This window comes from Nicotiana attenuata, unplaced genomic scaffold, assembly GCF_001879085.1.
Source record: "Nicotiana attenuata strain UT unplaced genomic scaffold, NIATTr2, whole genome shotgun sequence".
Taxonomy (NCBI): domain Eukaryota; kingdom Viridiplantae; phylum Streptophyta; class Magnoliopsida; order Solanales; family Solanaceae; genus Nicotiana; species Nicotiana attenuata.
In genome coordinates, this window is record NW_017673136.1 from 130,663 (window position 1) to 149,548 (window position 18,886).

Consider the following 18,886-nt stretch of genomic DNA (forward strand, 5'->3'; position numbering starts at 1 on the left):
TAAAAATATGTTTTGCGGAGGGGTGGGTGGAGGGGCAGTAGGGTGGGTGGTAACGGAAAAACTGAAATTTGAAAAAAAAAAAGAACTTTTTTGGAGAGAGGGGGTGGGGTGGGTTGGTGAGGGTGGGGAAGGTTGAGAAGGAGTTTTGAAAAATGTTTTTCCTTCTCTTGATGAGGAAAACATTTTCCTCCGATTGGAGGAAAATGAGTTCATAAGGAAAATGTTTTCCAAAACTTTTGAGCCAACCAAACATGGAAAAATTGGAAAACATTTTCCGGAAAATATTTTCCTTCATACCAAACACACCCTACATCTAAGTCTAATCAAATTACAAAACTATACAACAAATCAAAATAAAATCATTTCGTGTCAAGTCAAATACTGTCATACAAAATGGGATGCGGTGGTACAAACTATACTTCTATTAATCATTCAAACTTAGATTTAAACCTTTTCACATTTGAGAGTATTATTTAATACACTTTCTATCAAAATCAGTAAAATAATCTCATCGATCAGTTCACTCTTAGTAACCTTGCAGATCAAACCAAATCAATGAAATGGAGGGAATAGTATGTTAACAAGAACTTTGGCATGAACAACTAGTGCTTAAATGAAAAACAGACCGTAGCACCTACTGCTGTGGCTTCGGCTGACCATACTAAGTGCTGACATCTACTGTCTTATTCCAATTCTCTCCGAAGGCATTTACTATTTTGGTGTACAAAAAGACACGGGAACTTCCGAAGATACCTTTTAGTTTCGATGTTATTATTAATTTAGCAGATAAGTGTTGAATGGTTTCTTTCATCACTAATCTTCATTTAATCTTTTAATAAAAAGGACAGCCCGATACACTAAACTCCCGTTATGCACAAGGTTCAGGGAAGTGCCAGATCACATTAGATCTAATGGTAGCAATCTTACCTCATATTTCAGTAAGAGGTTGTTTCCACGGTGCTTACTTTGGAATTCTTTAAGAAAAATGAAAATAAAAATAAGACCTTCGGAACTCTTTTCTTTATTAACATATTCATGTTGCTTTTTGAAAAATAGACAAATTGCATTTGGAGGGGCATCATCAAGTACAATTTAAATCCTAATAAAGGTGAAGTGCTCCCTAACTTCTAGAAATAAACATATTGCAAACATACAGGGACAGTAAAATTACCTGAGGTGGTGCAGCACAAAGCAAATAGAAGCAGTGATAATTTCTCTCAGGATCAGAAACTTGACAAACACGTGATCGTTCCAGCAGATATGTTCTGATAGCAGCACCGGATATCCTCCCTCTTTTATCAAACTGGAGCTCCACAAATTTACCAAAACGACTGCCAAAATACGTGGTGCAGCAAAATTCATGAGTTAAACAGAATGTATAATACGATGAGGAAAAGGCATCTGAAATTTTGAGTTTCCTCACCTTGAATTGTTGTTTCTGACTGTCTTAGCATTACCGAAGGCTTCTAAAACCGGATTTGACTGAAAAAAGCAAAAGTAAATATGTACATAGATCAGGAAATGTTTTGAAGTATAGTTGATCAATTGATTGATCCAGAAATATTTTGAACAGATTTTGTAAAGTCAACTTGGCAAGAAAGTGGCTATCTCACGATTCCCATAACCGAATAAATCGAACAACGGAGAAAATCTACCTAAGTATCATACCTCAAGGACTTGCTGCTCCACGCTCCTTCCCTCAGCTGCCGCTCGTCCTCCCATATATGCAAGATATTGCATAAGCATTTTTGTGCTTTCTGTCTTGCCCGCTCCACTCTCTCCACTCACCAAAATTGACTGGCTTATCCCCTCATTAATCATCAGCCTGAATTCAGAAGCACAATGTTAAAGATTATATAGAAGTTAATACTTTGACAGCTACCCGAAAAAACATGAATCTTGCCTGTAAGCAGCATCAGCAATAGCAAAAGGATGAGGGGGCAGCTCCCCAAGTGCAATGCCTTTGTACTGTTCCATCACACTTTTATCATATAAATGGGGTAACCGCTTGAAGGGGTTCACGGCAATCAATATGCTCCCAGTGTAAGTCTGAATGCACCGAATCACATGTTAGCTTTCTCAACCAGTTTATTCAAGACATGACAAAGAAAAGAAAACATAAGGGGTTGTTTGGTTGAACGGATTAGCAAAAATAATCCTGACATAAAATAATGCAGTGTTTGCTTGGATGGATTAGAAAATATATTTCCGCATTAAGGCCACATTTGGTTGGAAATATTATCCCTGCATAACTGGTGTTATGTTTGGTTGACGGTATTAAATAAAACTTGCATTAAGTTATACTAGGAAACTTACTTTTTTTTTATGTGTAATACTACATTATTATTCACTGTACATAATTCATATCATTATTATTCATTGGATTATAGTCCCCACATAGCCATGGACCAAACCAAACCACCCCTTAATGCCTAAAAATCATCAAGAAAAGAAACAGATAGTATATATCTGATTAAAAAAATGCATAACAATTGTCCTGAAATCCCTTACATAAATTTCATTCATGTCATATCGACTTCTCAAATTCTGCAAAACTCCTGGTTCATGCAGATAAGAAAGTTTTGTCATATCATCCACGCCACAAGAAGGCGCATCAGTATCTTTTGCGTACACATGGGATAGATTGGTTGCAACCTACAAAGGAAATTCAGGGAGATTTATCAGACAACACATTCAGAGATACCGGGAAAATAGAATGATGTAATCCTGTCAATCTGTTTTCCAAAAAGTGACAGTCTACAGAGCTAGCTAGCAGCATGCTGCAAACACTAAAGATGGATACTATTGCGCTTTATGATCATTGTTATATTCAAACCAAAACTAATTTTAGCTCATAAAGACTAATTTTCAAAATTTGCCGAAGAGCACTCTGCTCAGAGACCATAGTAAGCTAAACAAACAACATGGTAAACAGACCTTTACTCAGTATAACCATATCTAAGCTTATCAATAATACTGCCTGCCACGATCAGATTTTTATCCTCTGAGATCAAAATTGACTGAAATCAGTAGTTTATGCTCTGGAATATCAAATCCCATGATGCTATTTATTCTCCCAAGAAAAGAAAAGAGGAACTTAAAAGTGAAGATGAAGATTCAACAGATTATTTAGACAATTACAAGAGGACAATACAAGTCAAAACACCAAGGCATCTGCTCATTACCAGAGCGGGCAATACTAGCAAGTTAAAGAATTTCTAGTTCACCAACTTTCACAACTATCTAGAAGAATGTATGCAGGAAGCAACAAGTCATAATATCATTCAAGCATTTGCCACGGGCACCAAGGATGTGGATCAAACATAATACAGCAAAAGCAGATATTAAAGCTTAAAAGACAGAGAAAATTTTACTTTAAATGATGTAAACAATAGAACTGTGTACAAGGTGTATGTTAATGTAAAACTTACTGTCTTCCCTGACGTGCAGTTAACTGTGATCTCTTCACCATTGACTTCAGCAACTACCCCATCTATCCAAGCTACCTCAGGATCCTCAACCCATACATGAGATCCAACCACAACACTGGCGGAAACACTCTGCACAACATTTGAATTTTCAAAGTCTCAGTCACAGCACTAAAACATTTTGTACCTTAAAAACCACTATGCACATAGAAGGTTTGTTCTATACACCAGAGAGGAGATACAATAAGCAAAAAAGAACCGAAGAACATGACATAAAATCAGAAGAGAAAAGGAGAATAAGAGACGACAGATATACTACACATGGAATCTATATTTGTCTACATATCTTACTCTTGAATATGCCATTGACACTCAGTAACATATGCTGATGATTTAGAAGCTGAAAGGCGAAGCAAACATTAAGGCGTGTCTAACGGAATCTCGTTTATAGAGTTTAGTTATTAGGCCTAGAGAAATAATACTTTGAAGTGACTAAAGCTAGCTATGCAAATTTTTATCTTGACAGGGAGAATAGAACACTGGCTAATACTTTAACAGAGATGGGGCCACCCAAACACACAAATTTACTTCTATTTAGTTTCCAAATAGAAGCTTCAGACAGGGAAACCTGCTTCAATCTTGTGAAGAAGATATGGACATTAGGCCTAACTCAACCCCAAAAACCAATATGAGAGTCTAACCGACTCTAACACCCCCTCGCACGCCCAGACCTCCAACTGGAGCATGGACAATATAACACGAGAGCCCAAACGGGAACACACCTGGCTGGCTCTGATAGCATGTGAAGAAGATATGGACCTTGAGACTAACTCAACCCCAAAATCTAGCTCATGAATGAAGATTGCCCAAGTCCATGTAAGGAGACCACCAGCACATTCCCCAACCAATGTGGGACTTAACCCATTCTAACAAATCTCAAGAACCTCTAACTTGGAGGTGCAGTATGCAACACTTGACAGTTGAAAGTGATCTTTAAAAAATAAGTTCTTCTTGGAGCGATGAAAGTTGGCTTGCTTATTTTGAAGATATGGACTTTGGTCCTAACTCAACCCCAAAAGCTAGCTCATGCGAGTAAGATTTCCCAAGTCCATATAAGGAGACCACTAGGCACCAGCCCAATCCCCAACCGATGTGGGACTCTAACCCACTCTAACACTTATGCACTCCTTAGCCAATCGACAAGATGGATAAGGCCAGTTTATAATATACTGACCGTCATGGGGAAAGCAATTTAACTGCCACTCTCTTATCAAAGAAAATACAGCTTTTCTGAACCTACTGAAAAATATGATATTTTTCCTTTCTCTGAAACAAACTTTGTGATCATTTCATCCAAAAGCTTAAGTTGTAGCACGTGCAAATTCTCTCTGATGATTATGGGTGGAGGTGAGAATTGAACCTAAGACCTCTGTCTGATACCATGTTGAATTATGTGATCATCTCATCTAAAAGTCTAAAGTCGTAAAATAGAATATACATTTATGGACTTAATTATATCTGAACAATTTATCACCAAGAAGCAATTATAATAACCCTTCATTAGAACAGTATAGTTTAGCTAAAACAAATACGCCACCTTTCTCATGCAATTGAAAACATAATAACCCAGCTGTCAACTACTTGAAGAAAATAACAAAAACTTAAGCAAAAGCCAACATGCAAACTAAGAAAATTCTTCAGAAAAAAGCAAGAAAGCCATACCATTTCTCAACAAACACAATGGAGATCAATCAAGACTCCAATTTTTCCCTTCAAATCCACAACCTCATAAAAGCCAATGATATTTTTCTCCTACAATTACCCACAATGCGGCTCATTATGCATGCAAATGTGCACCCAAAAATTGCCTTTAAAGGCGTGGCCTTTGGTCTCTCATTCTTTTCTAGCTTCACCACAATGTGTAATGCAAATTCAGGAAAATGAGATGGAAAATAAAGAGAAGAATTGAAGGGAAAGGGTTTAGAAATGAAAATGGGAAAGAAAAATGTAATTGGAGTATATAATAATAAGGGGTATATATATTATGAAATCAATATCCCTATTTTTCTTTTCTTTTCTTTTTTCTTCCTCAATATATGGAGATGATGAATGAAAAGGAAAGAAAAATAGCCCCCTTTGCAATTCCCTTTTCCTTTCCTTTCCTCTGGAAAAAAAAAATTGTTCAGAATGCCAATGTTTGTTCTACACTTCTATTATGTTTTGTTTGAGGTTTCTTGGTTGGTTATTTTCACGTCAAATGCAGAGAGAATCCACAACATGAATGTGTCTTAAGGAGAGATGAATATTTAACTTCCCATAATGCCCTTTTGTTTCGTCGTATTTGCATAATTGTCATCAGCTTGAGATTTTATAGTTACGTGGTTTGTCTTGGAACTTAACTACCTCCGTGGTTTTGCCATTTCTTTAATATTAATATTAATATATTATATTATATTATATATTTAATATTTAATATTATATGTACAACAATAATATATCCACTGAAATTCTATGGTGAAATTTAGGTAGGATAGTGTCTACGCAGACTTTACCCCTACCTTGAGAGGGTAGCGAGATTATAATAACTGATAGACCTTTAGTAATATTATATGCACTAGCATTATTAAAATAAATAATCATAGAAAATTAAAGTTTTATTTGTTTCAACAATTTACTATTGTCATTTTGCTTCTTAATGCAAGGTACCAAAAAATAATTTATCAAAATAAAGGAAATAAATCATGTGATCAGTGAGCAACATTTGAATGGCACAAAATATCATAATTATATAGCTTGTAATACAAATAACTTGAATAACATGATTCAAAAAAATTATTATATATAATAATTAAATACAAAATATATTTAATAACGTCTTAAATTACCTATTATTCACTTCATTGTTAGGTTTCTTAACATCTCAATGATGTTAAACCTTTAAATATTTTAAATTTACATAAAATATTTAATATAAATAACTATTGAACATATAAATTTCCATAACCTTAAAATATGAATGTTGGATTTATATAATGAGTGTTTTAATAGAAAGTGTTCCAATTAATTATATCCAAAAACATAAGTGAATAATAATCCAATGTCTTGTATGTGACCAATTTTTTGTTGATTTATTTTGTCTTATTATTTGTTATCCTGATTCTTCGTCAATATCACTGTCGTAAATTCTAATTATACCACGAATCTTGCTTGTCTCCAGAGATGTCACGGAGAAATACTAAAATTTGACTATTCGCTGAACTATCGAAGAACAGACTATTGATCTTAGTTTAGTTAATATTCTAGTTCTACTTTTATTTTCACTCAAAAAGTCAAAAAGAAATTTACAAATACAATTATGATAGCTTACCAATGCATACCACTAAGAACTTTGTTACATTAACTTGAGATCAATCATTTCACTTGTAAGTGTAACGAACTAAAACTGGTTAACTGGAATGGAGGATTTACCTCATTCATAACATTTGTAACATGCCAATTTGAAAAAAGAAAATAAAAGCTATCATTATACAAAAGAATTTACACCAAAGTTGTTGGCAATGAAGATTCTAAGGTGACCGACCCAGGTTAATGGCGGGTAGGGTTCTCTCACAATCTCTCTTATGTCTTATGGGCCTTTACACAAATGCGTTGGTCACGAGGGTAGCTGATAAGTGGAGCTCAAGAATTAACACATGGCAGCATCGGAGCCGTTGATCCCTTTTAATCCTAACCGTCAAATACAGCTATACTCCACTAACATAATTTTGTACACATGCAAAGTTAGTTAGGTAGTTTGTACAATGTATATAAATACATGTAGACCTTGTACAATTGGCAGTTAAGAAAAAATAACAAATCAGATATTTTCATCTCACAAATGTGTAGAAGCTTCTAATGAATTTTCTCATGGTATTAGAGCTTAGAACTCTCAATGCAGATTTGCTTTGATTTTTTTTAAACAACATTTCTCAAAATTTTCTGGATTTACTATCCAGTTTCATCTAAATTCGCTGGATTCTACTCCAATTTCTACGCCTTCGTCTGTGACGAATCCTAATTTGCTGGATTCTGCAGCAATTTCTACATCGTCAGCTTTGATTTCTGATTCTGAATCTGAAACTGTGACTGGAATGGAGAAGATTGATTGTGATCATCCATACTACTTGTATGCTTCTGATTCTCCTGGTATGGTACTTGTCTCTCCTCCATTTGATGGATCTGGATATGGAGGATGGAGAAAATCGGTGCTAATTGCATTTTCAGCAAAAAATAAGTTGGGTTTCATTAATGAAACCTTACCTAGACCCAAAGATGGAGCGCCAGATCTTAAATCCTGGATTAGATGCAACGACATGGTCTTCGCATGGTTGCTTAATCCACTAACAGTTGAAATTAGGTCAAGTGTGATTCATTCTAAATCAGTAAGGATTTTATGGAAACAACTTGAGGACAGGTATGGTCAATCCAATCTGGCACAATCATTTGAATTACAAAAAAATTGTTAAAAACTGTCCAAGGATCGAGTAGCATTGCAACATATTTTAACAAAATGAAAGCTATATGGGATGAGATAGAACTCATTGACTCTAGGGAGATATGCACTTGTGTGGATTGTAAATGTGGTTCATTTGAGAAGAATCATGCTATTGAAGAAAGACAAAAATTGGTTCAGTTTCTATTGGGATTGAACGAGACATATACTGAAATTAGAGGAAACATAATGATGATGCAGCCTTCCCCTACTATTGACAGAGCATGTTACTTACTTCTACAAGAAGAAAGACAGAGGAGTATACAAAGTATTGCCCAGTACCCTAGTGAATCTAGCTCTTTTGCTATATACCCGGGCAACATTTTGGTCAAGGCAGGCAGAAGCCTAAATGCAGGAAATGGACCTAATTCATACAAAAACAATCAGGAATATATAAAGAATCTTTTCTGCAACTACTGCAAGAAACCAGAGCATACTATTGAGAGATGTTTCAAGCTTCATGGATATCCACAAAATACTAAAAATCCTGGTAACAGAAAGACCAAATATTACTCTTCAGATTAAGGAAATGTAGTGTTTTCAGAAGAGAATCCAGGGCAGATGCACACAAATGAGAATGAAGCCACAATTGGAATTACTCAACATCAGCTTGCTCAATTAATGTAAATGCTTCAACAAGTTAAAGTTGGTCAGAACAACGCATCATCTTTTGACACTCATGCCACTGGCAATCGTGCTGGTACCTTTCTGTCTCACTCTACTCCCTTTCCTAAGCCTACCAAGATTCATTTTTGGATCAGTTGATTCTGGGGCATCTGAACACATGAGTTTTGATCTCACCATTATGACTAGTGTGAAACTTTTGGCTAGACCTATCAATGTAACTCTACCTAATTCTCAAAGAGTTAAGGTCAAACATGCAAGACAAGTCACTGTCCATCCTCAATTAACTCTAGAAACATTCCTATTTGCACCGGATTTTTAGTTCAACTTAATTTCTGTACATAAACTTTGCAAACAATTTTAGTTCATTCTTACCTTCAGTGATTCTTCCTGTTTCTTGCAGGGCCTTTTCTTGAGGAGGCCTATAGTTCTTGGTAAAATCCTGGCTTGATTGTATCTTCTTCATTCCACTTATCAGCTTGCTGAGTCTCTTGATTCCCTGCAAACACATAATAAGAATTTAGTTTCTCCATTTGTTTCTAATCAAAAAACTGCTAAATTTGCTACTTTACCCTCAGTATTTAGTTCCACTGTTTCTATGTCTAGTTCTACTGCTTCTTGTACAAATTTATGGCACATTACATTTGGGCATTTGCCACCATCTAGTATGAAACATATTCCTGGTTGTATGCAACATAGCTCTAGTATGAATGATTTGCCTTGTACTATATGCCCTATGGCTAGACAACATAAATTGCGTTTTCCACTTAGCACTACTTCTTCATCACATGCTTTTGAATTGATTCACATAGATACCTGGGTCCCTATAAGACTTCCACTCATGATGGTTTTAAGTACTTCCTTGCAATAGTGGATGACTATAGTAGGGGTACTTGGACTTACTTATTGAGTACTAAAAGCAATGCCTTCACTGTTCTACAATCTTTCATTTCTACAGTTGAGACTCAATTTAACACCAAAATCAAAAAGATTAGACCGGACAGTGCTTTTGAACTAGGATGTAGTAATGCTGCCACTGTTTATCTTCTTTCAAAAGGCATCATTCATCAGGCCTCATGTGCTGCTACCCTCAACAAAATGGGGTTGTTGAGAGGAAACACAAACACCTTTTGGAAACATGTAGAGCTTTGCTATTTCAATCCAAAGTCTCTCTTTGTTATTGGGGTGAATGCTTGTTGACTACTACCTATCTCATAAACAGGTTCCCTACTAAACTTCTTGCTTACAAAACCCCTTATGAGGTTCTGGTTCACAAGGCTCCTGATTATAACTTCCTTCGAAGTTTTGGATGCCTATGCTTTGTTTCTATTTTATCCCACCATAGAGGAAAGCTTGATCCTAGGGCTGATGCTTGCATATTTCTGGGTTATCCTTATGGTAAAAAGGGTTATAAGCTACTCAATATCCAGACACACAAAATATTTGTGTCCAGAAATGTTGTTTTCCATGAAATTATCTTCCCTTTTTCTATTCTACAGGATGAGCCCCTACCTCTATTTCCTACTCATCTCTCTTCTTGTGATCCCATTCTTGTTTCTCCATCTAATGTCTCTGCTTCTACACCTATTCCCCGTTCCCCTTCTCCTGGCTCTCCTTCTTTCCCTATTGACTCTACTAACTCTCCTTCTCCTGCATCCTACTTGTCCTCTCCTAGTTCTTACTTTTCATCCCCTCCTACTTCTTCTTCCCCTACTTTATCTCCTTCTAATCAGAAACTACTGAGCTCTTTGCCTCAAATCCATGAGCCTACTTCCTACTCTGAGGCAGCCGTACACCCTGGTTGGCAGGAAGCTATGAGTAAGGAAATTGATGCACTATTAGCCAATGAGACTTAGGAGGTTGTCCCATTACCTGTTGGGAGGAAGGCTATCCCTTGCAAATGGGTTTATAAGGTGAAGTTAAGGTCTGATGGGAGTGTTGAGAGGTTGAAAGCTAGGCTTGTTATTAGAGGTGATGCACAACGAGAAGGTATTGATTTTACGGAGACTTTTTCTCCTGTGTCAAGATGACCACTATTAGATGTATTTTAGTAGTGGCCGTTAAGAAAGGCTGGGGTTTGTACCAATTGGATGTCAATGATACGTTTCTACATGGTGATTTGCATGAGGAAGTTTATATGAAGTTCCCTGCCGGCATTTCTCCTCCTGCTCCTAATTTGGTTTGTCGTTTAAAGAAATCCCTATATGGTTTTCGTCAAGCCTCGAGGCAATGGTATACTCGCCTTACCGCAACTCTTAATTTCAAGGGTTTCAGTCATTCTTTGAATGACTACTCTCTTTTTTATAAGAAGTCTGAGGATTCTATTTTATTAGTGGCTGTGTATGTTGATGATATACTTCTTACGGGCAACAATGTGGCAGAATTGGATGATTTAAAATCATTCTTAGATGTTGAATTTAAAATCAAAGACCTAGGGCACTTATCTTATTTTCTGGGGATGGAAGTTCTTCGTGAATCTTCTGGAATCATCTTGACTCAACGCAAATTTGCTCTTGAACTGCTTTCTGAGTTTGACTACTTTGGCCTGACCACTGCTTCCTCTCCTCTGGATCCTTCTATTAAGCTGCATGCTGATGATGGTACTCTGCTTCCTGACCATACTGTGTATTGTCGTCTTTTGGGTAAATAGAATTTTTTGACCCATACACATTCAGATTTGAGTATTGCCGTCCAGCACTTGAGTCAATTCATGCAGGCCCCGCGTGACTCTCATTTCCCTGTTGCTCTACATTGTCTCTGTTATTTGTTACTTGACCCAGGCATGGGCCTTTTTATGTCTGCTGCTCCATCATTTGATTTATTGGCCTTTTGAGACTTTGATTGGGGCTCTTGCCCGGACTCTCGTCGTTCTATTAGTGGGTTCTTCATCAGCCTTGGTGGTTGCCCCGTTTCTTGGAAATCTAAGAAGCAACTATCTGTCTCTCTTTCATCCGTCGAACCTGAATACATATCTATGCAAAGAGTGGTCGCTGAGCTCACTTGGCTTGTTCGTCTCCTTGATGACCTTTCTATTCCGCTAACCTTGCCTATTCCTCTTCACTCTAATAGTCAGGCAGCGATTCATATCACCAAAAATCCGGTCTTTCATGAACGCACGAAGCATGTGGAACTTGATTTCCACTTCATGCGTCAACAATTTCAGGCTAGTTTGATTTCTTTAACTTTTGTTCCGTCGCACTCACAACTTGCTGACGTCTTCACCAAACCCCTCTCTGGTCCGCTTCATCGCTCATTGTTAGGCAAGCTGGGGGTTCAATCTTCACCCTCCACCTTGAGGGGGGGTGTTGGCGATGAAGATTCTAAGGTGGCCGACCCAGGTTAATGGCGGCTAGGGTTCTCTCACAATCTCTCTTATGTATTATGGGGCCTTTACACAAATGCGTTGGTCACAAGGGTAGCTGATAAGTGGACTCAAGAATTAACACGTGGCAGCATCAGAGCCGTTGATCCCTTTTAATACTAACCATCAAATACAGTTGTACTCCACTAACATAATTTTGTATACATGCTAAGTTAGTTAGGTAGTTTGTACAATGTATATAAATACATGTAGACCTTGTACAGTTGGCAGTTGAGAGAAAATAACATATCAGACATTTTCATCTCACAAATGTGTAGAAGCTTCTAACGAATTTTCTTAAAAGTTAATAATTTAAATAGTAAAACAAATATTTCTGCTATGAAAATCATCACATAATAATCGATCAACGGGTGGGAAATAAGATTGCAGTGAGAAAACTTTTTTTTTTATAAAATTGAATTAGCCAAAATTGAATAAAATAATCAAGCACGTTATCACATTTTTTGTACCAAACAATCAAAAGTGAATTATTAACGTATTTGAAATAAACTAAAGTGAAGGAATAAATAAAAATGTCACATTTGTCATTTGGTTACAGAAGCAAGGGTATTTTCGGGTCATAGCCCCGAAGGCCATAACGATCGTCCTCTTTACCGCCGAAACGGGTGACAGAGGAACTCCTCCCCGTTACAAGGGAAAATAGTGGGGCCTACCCTCAAAGATCTAATGGTTGACAATTGCGCTCAATCGGGTGATCGACCAACCTGATTAGTTACCCTTTTGTACAGATTTGCTTAAGCATAACATCTCGAACCTACCTCTTGGCAATAATTTTTTTTATATTCGTCGTGGCCGGGACAACTTGTGCATACCTCGATTAATTCCAGGAAAACCTCGCACCACCAATAGGTATCAATAACTTTATCCACTACGCTTAGACAGATGGCAAAAAATCATCTAGGGGTCGTTTGATAGGATGTATTAGGGAAAATAGGCAAAATACATAGATTGCCACCTAAACTATGGACCAAATTCCTGTTACACACTTTCTGACAACGAATATTATGTTACACACTCAACGTTTCAAAAGTGTGCCCATGATACACTACTTTTGTAGTTGACCAGTTTCACAAAACATGTCTATGTCACGCACCAATGGAGTTGCGACACGTGTCCTTAACATAAAAAAATACTCAAATTGACAAATCTACTCTCGTCTCCTTCCTTCTTAGGTTTCTGTACGGTTTTAGGATTCAACTTTCTTTTAGTTGCTTTTTTTTTCCAAAGCCACCCTAATCTGTTTCGATTCATTCCAAACATCAGATTTAGCTTCGTGCAAGTGTTTTCATCAAGGACCTTGAACACCCACCTAAATTTGAACATGAAATTTCAAATGTAATTCCGACTACAACCTTCGAAGCTTTGCCGGCAATGGTGATTTGAACATTACTCCATCCAAATCTCATCCCAAACACTTATTATAATTCAATTTTCGATCTCACAACACCACACTTTTTTTATAAAAAATGTTGATTTTAATGTAATAGACTTGAGGCGGGTTCCAGTGTTCGAGCCACTGATAAAATTCTATTTCGAACTCGATTTTGTAGTTGGAATCAATGGATAATAATTGTTTGGGTTGAATTTTGAAAGCAACTGCTGATTTCAAAAGACTTCAATGGCGAGCAAAATACAAAAATAGTTACTGAGTTCTAGGTTGATGCGAATCTGAGATCTAAAACTTATGTGGATTGTTTGCTGTTTGTTATTGATTAAGAACTAATCCTTGAGCATAAAAATATTTAAACGGAGTGATTTCTAGAGGAATTATGAACTTCCATGGTTGAGTTCTTATGACTTCAAAACTGAGTTAAAGTTTTAAGTTTTTTTTGTTTTTTTTTTTAAAACTTTTGGAGTTCACCCGCCCTTTGTTTGTGTATAACACGCGAGTGTCAGTTAAGCAAAGTGGTGTATCATAGACATGCCTTTGAAAGGATAAATGTGTAAGATAATTTTTTCCGTCAAAAAATGTGTAACATGGATTTGGTTTATAGCTCAGGTGGTAACTAATGTATTTTGCCGGGAAAGTAATACATGTATTAATTTTGATATTATTAATCCTTATCCTTGTTTGGTGGTGTTTTTCTACAACTAATACTTGTGTAGGCATATAAATTTTACTTAAATTAAATTCATAAAATAATTTGGACTATATTTTAAATTCAAGATATATTGATCCAAATAAATATTATGGGCTAATATATAAATGAATTAATTATATAGGTCCAATATAAATGGATTAAATAAATAAGTCTAATCCATTGGGCTAGCCCATTTAATTGGGCTAAAGTAATGAGCCCACTTCATTAAGCCCAAGATGTCATCTTCCTAGAGGCCCAGTTTGGTGCCACGTGTCAAATGACGTGGCGCGCCAAGTCAAGCAGAAGAGCCAATAGGATCATACCACGTGTCAAAATGACAAGGCATGCCCAGTCACACTGAAAGGCCAATGAAATTGCGCCACGTGTGCAAGTGACATGTTCTGGCCAATCAAATGCGGTCATGTCACACTTTAATTTGATTGGTCGGAAAGAGTTTGTTCTTATCATGACTCCTCCCTTCCACAACTATAAATAGGGGTCTTCATAACTCAAAAAATACACCAGAAGTTATAACCAGAAGCAAGAAAGAGCTCGTGGATCAAACGCTGCAAATTCCTCCACAAGTTTCAAGCTTCAAGCAATCAAGTTCAAGTTTAAGAAATCAAGTTCAAGTTCAAGAAATCAAGTTCAAGTTCAAGAACGAAGAACAAATCAAGTATTCAAGCTCAAGAACGAAGAACAATTCAAGTATTCGAGATCAAGAACGAAGTCAAATCAAATACAAGGCGTTCAAGATCAATGCTACTTGTTCGTGATAAAATTCGTGACAACAATCAAAGTGTTCGCGATAAATCAAATTCAAATTCAAGATCAAGCTCAAAGGCCCTTGAATTTATACTAGAAAAAGAAGAATCAGAGGATTCATAGAGATTGTAACACTCAAATATTTAAAATAAAATACTACGATTGTCGCGATATTTTTCGGTCTTGATTTTATTTTCTCGACGCAAATTTATTGTCTACAAATTCTGGCATGCCCAGTGGGACAATCTCTACCTCTCATCTTAACTTTTCAATCACTAAAGTCCAAGAACATTGAAATGGCTTCAAAGAAAATCAACTCCGGTTCAACTTCCACCAAGGCTACTAACTCCAGGTTCTATGCTGATGTGGAAAACATCCTCGGTGTTACCTTTGGAAGCTTCGGACCAGTTACGAGGAGCAAAGCAAGCTCTTTAGGACAACAATCACCCCAAGTGCCGTCTGCATCAACCCCTGTTTTCGGATCTTCATCCTCAAAAGGAGCAAGATCTTCCTCAAACGTATCTGAAGGAGGAAGCGATGTTGCTGAAAAGATCAAGAAAACTCTTGCTCTGCTTGACCTCTCCGGCTCCAAGCAATCTGCTGTGAAGGAAGATGATGATGCTTCAAGTGATGGATCATCCCCACTTACACCACATAACGTGAGCCAATCAAGGATCAATCTGTGTGAAAATCCATGCTACTCTCCGTCATCCACGACAATCATGCAGGCCATGGTGACAAACACTTCATCTATGGAGGAGCAGTTGTCAAACTTGACGGAAGCAATCGCTGGCTTGACCAAATGCATGCAAAATCAAGAGGCTAGAATTGACAAGCTAACAGACAGGGTGGGAATCTTGATGGAAGAAGAATCCACCCATGCACCCGGCAAGCTCCCAGAGGTTCTAGAGAGTGACTCTCCTCCAAGACAAGCAGCGTCCACTAAGGCTATCCCTGTCTCATCTGAAGGGATGATTGATAATAGGTGAATTTGACTATAATCACACCTTAAATAATCACCTTCTTGTGTAGTTTTAATGCTAAAAGTGATAACAAAATGCTCTGCTTTTCATGATTTCCAGGTGATATATGTATAAGGAAGGCTAAGGAGAAGTTTTGGAGTCAAAATTGGAGAAAAGAGGCCAAATGTGTAAATTCCCAATGAAGCTACGCCCTGCCAGCCCTTAGGATTCAGAAAAATGGTTTGGCCGCGGTTCTACCGCGACCGTGGCAGAACCGGGGTGGAAGGCAGCTTCAGAACTTTAGAGATTCAGAGAGGGTGATTGGCCGCGGTTCTACCGCGACCGCGGCAGAACTGCGGCAGGCGCAGAAAAGTTCAGGGGTCAAACTGTCAAATACGGGATTTTTAGACCTAAACCCTATTTAAAACATTATACTTCGCCCAAGAGAATGGATTATTGATTATTAGGGTTTCTTAGCAAGAAAAACCATTGTGAGAGAATACTCCAAACATCTTTCTTCTTTACTTTTGACTTTTATGATGAATTCTATCTTAGTTTATTTTTCCATAGCCATAAGTAGCTAAATTCCTTGTCTAAGGTTTTGATGGAACCTATTGGGTGATGAACTTCTTGTTTATGTGAATACAAAGTGCTAGTTTAATCTCTATTTGTTCAGCTTCGTGTTTGTTGTAGTTAATTGACAAGATCCTCAATTAGCTGTGCCTATTTAGTGTGCATAACTTGGAAAAGAGTGCACATTTAGGGTATTTTTGAACAACACCACTCCTAGATTATTAGAAGAATCTATAATTACGGGTTTAAAGGCGGGATTAGGGATAACGAAGCCTTGGGTGTAATCTAAAGTGAATCGAGCTAAATAAAGTAAGCTAGTGTATCTCGGGAGAGTGCAATAGTAAATTACTGTGATTACTCGAGAGAGATTTACGGTAAGATTAGCGTTCATGATTGATAGAGATGTGTTGGTAAATTTGTATGAGCATAAACAGAAGTGATTCCATCAATAAGGGAAATCATTGCCTTAGCTTTTTATCATAATTGTTTACAACCTTATTAGTTTAGTTTACAGCTATTTAGTTACTTGCAAGCGTAGTTGTTAAAGAACATTCAACTGTGATTCAAACATCTGGGAAACTGGTTCTGAAGAGTTTAGTGGGTCTAAAGATAGTGATTGATAGGTTAACTCTCTGTGGATTCGACCCTGGGCGTAATACTCGGGTTATATTTGCAACGTCCGCAGAGTCCTTTTTATAAGGCATAGTTGGGCGTGATCAAATTTTAGCGCCGTTGCCGGGGAGTTAACGGAATTATCAATTTCTATTGACAGAAATACAAAGATTCTTATTGTAGTCAGTTTTCTCTCTACCAAATTTTTTTTGAAAATTTAACGGTTGTTGACTTGGGTGCTCAGGTGTATGCCTAGAAAGTCTACAAGGATTGGAGAACTACTTGAAGGACTCTCAGACCCCGAGCAAACATTCTGGGCATTGAACCGTGCCAACAAAAGAATTAAACAATTCTTACAAACACTCAAAATCGAAATTAACATGGGAGACGTAAACGATCCCAACGGAAACGTCAGGAATGAGCAAGCTGGCTTAAATGCCAGGGAAGGGGCACCTCCTGTGCCTGAGGGTGCATTATATGACTGGCCAACAGCTGACAATTTGGCTACTGCCATTGTTGTGCCCGCAATACAAGATGAATCGTTCCAGATCACAAATAACATGCTACACTTGTTGCAGAACAAGGGACTCTTTTCTGGGACACAAATAGAAGATCCTCAGCAACACTTGAAGAACTTCCTGTCTATATGCAAAACTCAAAGGCAACCCAACGTGACTCCGGAAGCAATCAGGCTATTGTTGTTTCCGTTCTCGGTGATAGGAGCTGCTCAGGTTTGGCTAAACTCGCTCCCCATAAACTCTATAGAAACTTGGGATGAGTTGGCCAAGCAATTTCACAACAAGTTCCACCCGCCCAACCAAACTGCTCAACAAATTGATGAGATTATGAGTTTCAAACAGAAACCAATGGAGACACTACACGAGACATGGGGCAGGTTTAAGGGAATGTTGGTTATGTGTCCCCACCATGGTGTTCCAGAACATGATGTTGGGACAACGGTTTTACATGGGACTGTCAGACAGCATGAAGAATATCGTAGATGCCTCTGCTGGTGGGGCATTGTTGAGCAAGACTTGGAGAGAAGGTCAGAATTTGCTCGACAAGATGGCGCAGAATTCGGGTTGGACAACTAGGAACGCACCTATCACTCCAGTGGTGCACTCAGTGCCTCTCGATCCTTCTAATACAATGGCTGAAAATATGGCGACTCTCTTGACACAAATGAGCATCCTCACCAAAAAGGTGGAGGAATCAGGGCAGAAGCAGCAGGTTCATATAGTAGATACTACCAATGGGGGCTTGTGCACATCTTGCATTAGCCAGCCAATTGGTAATCCTTGGAATATAGAGCATGATCATCATCATCAGCACCCTGAAGATATGAACTATGTGGCTAACTACGGGGGTCAGAGGCAAGGTAATCAGAACTGGGGTCAGCAGACTCAGCAGCAATACAGGCCACCTCAGCCACAGTATAACGCGGAAACATGGGAGGCATGAGACCCCCCAACAACATGGCACCATATCCTAGACCACAGGGGTACAACAATCAGCAACAAGGGTACCACCCACCTCAGCAACAGCAGGGTGGAAGACAGGAAGACGGGTTTGCAAGACTTGAAGCAATGATGCAGCAGGTTATTGAGTCCAACGCTAAGATAAATGAAAGGGTGGATGCACATGATGCAGCTATCAAAAATATTGAGGTACAAGTGGGCCAGATTTCAATGTCACTTAACAATCGTCCTCAAGGGACATTACCTGCAGATACTCAAATCAATCCAAAAGATCAGGGCCCAAAGCAGCTGATGGCGGTGAGTCTCCGGAATGGTAGGGATCTAGATGTTGAGCAAGAGAGAGCTCGAGAAAACATACAGGTTGAGACACTCATTCCAGTGCCCATTGAGCTGGATGAGTCTACGGGATTGACAGAGGTAACAGTCCAGCCCGCACCTGAAGAAAAGAAT

General features: G+C 38.0%; 3 protein-coding genes across 3 annotated transcripts in view; 2 read left to right on the plus strand and 1 right to left on the minus strand.

Annotated features, from left to right (window-relative positions):
• Positions 1-5,651, minus strand: part of LOC109215549 (myosin-7-like) — a 22,449-nt gene extending 16,798 nt beyond the window's left edge. The window contains exons 1-7 of the mRNA XM_019379631.1: positions 5,151-5,651; positions 3,432-3,560; positions 2,512-2,655; positions 1,904-2,049; positions 1,669-1,825; positions 1,424-1,482; positions 1,172-1,331 (exon numbers count right to left, since the gene is read on the minus strand). Coding sequence (XP_019235176.1) covers positions 1,172-1,331; positions 1,424-1,482; positions 1,669-1,825; positions 1,904-2,049; positions 2,512-2,655; positions 3,432-3,560; positions 5,151-5,153 — 798 coding nt within the window. The 5' untranslated portion in view covers positions 5,154-5,651. The remainder of the gene's footprint in view (positions 1-1,171; positions 1,332-1,423; positions 1,483-1,668; positions 1,826-1,903; positions 2,050-2,511; positions 2,656-3,431; positions 3,561-5,150) is intronic.
• A 1,365-nt stretch (positions 5,652-7,016) lies between these two features.
• Positions 7,017-8,484, plus strand: LOC109215546. The gene is made up of 3 exons (XM_019379628.1): positions 7,017-7,088; positions 7,424-7,881; positions 8,019-8,484. The coding sequence occupies exons 1-3, from the start codon at positions 7,017-7,019 to the stop codon at positions 8,482-8,484; spliced, it is 996 nt and encodes a 331-aa protein (XP_019235173.1).
• Positions 8,485-10,609: 2,125 nt separating this feature from the next.
• On the plus strand, positions 10,610-17,476 carry LOC109215547 (the record flags this gene model as incomplete). The annotated part of the gene is made up of 3 exons (XM_019379629.1): positions 10,610-11,225; positions 11,418-11,838; positions 17,203-17,476. Coding segments are annotated over exons 1-3 (1,311 nt in total), but the record flags the coding sequence as incomplete, so codon positions are not given.
• Between the last annotated feature and the right edge of the window lie 1,410 nt (positions 17,477-18,886).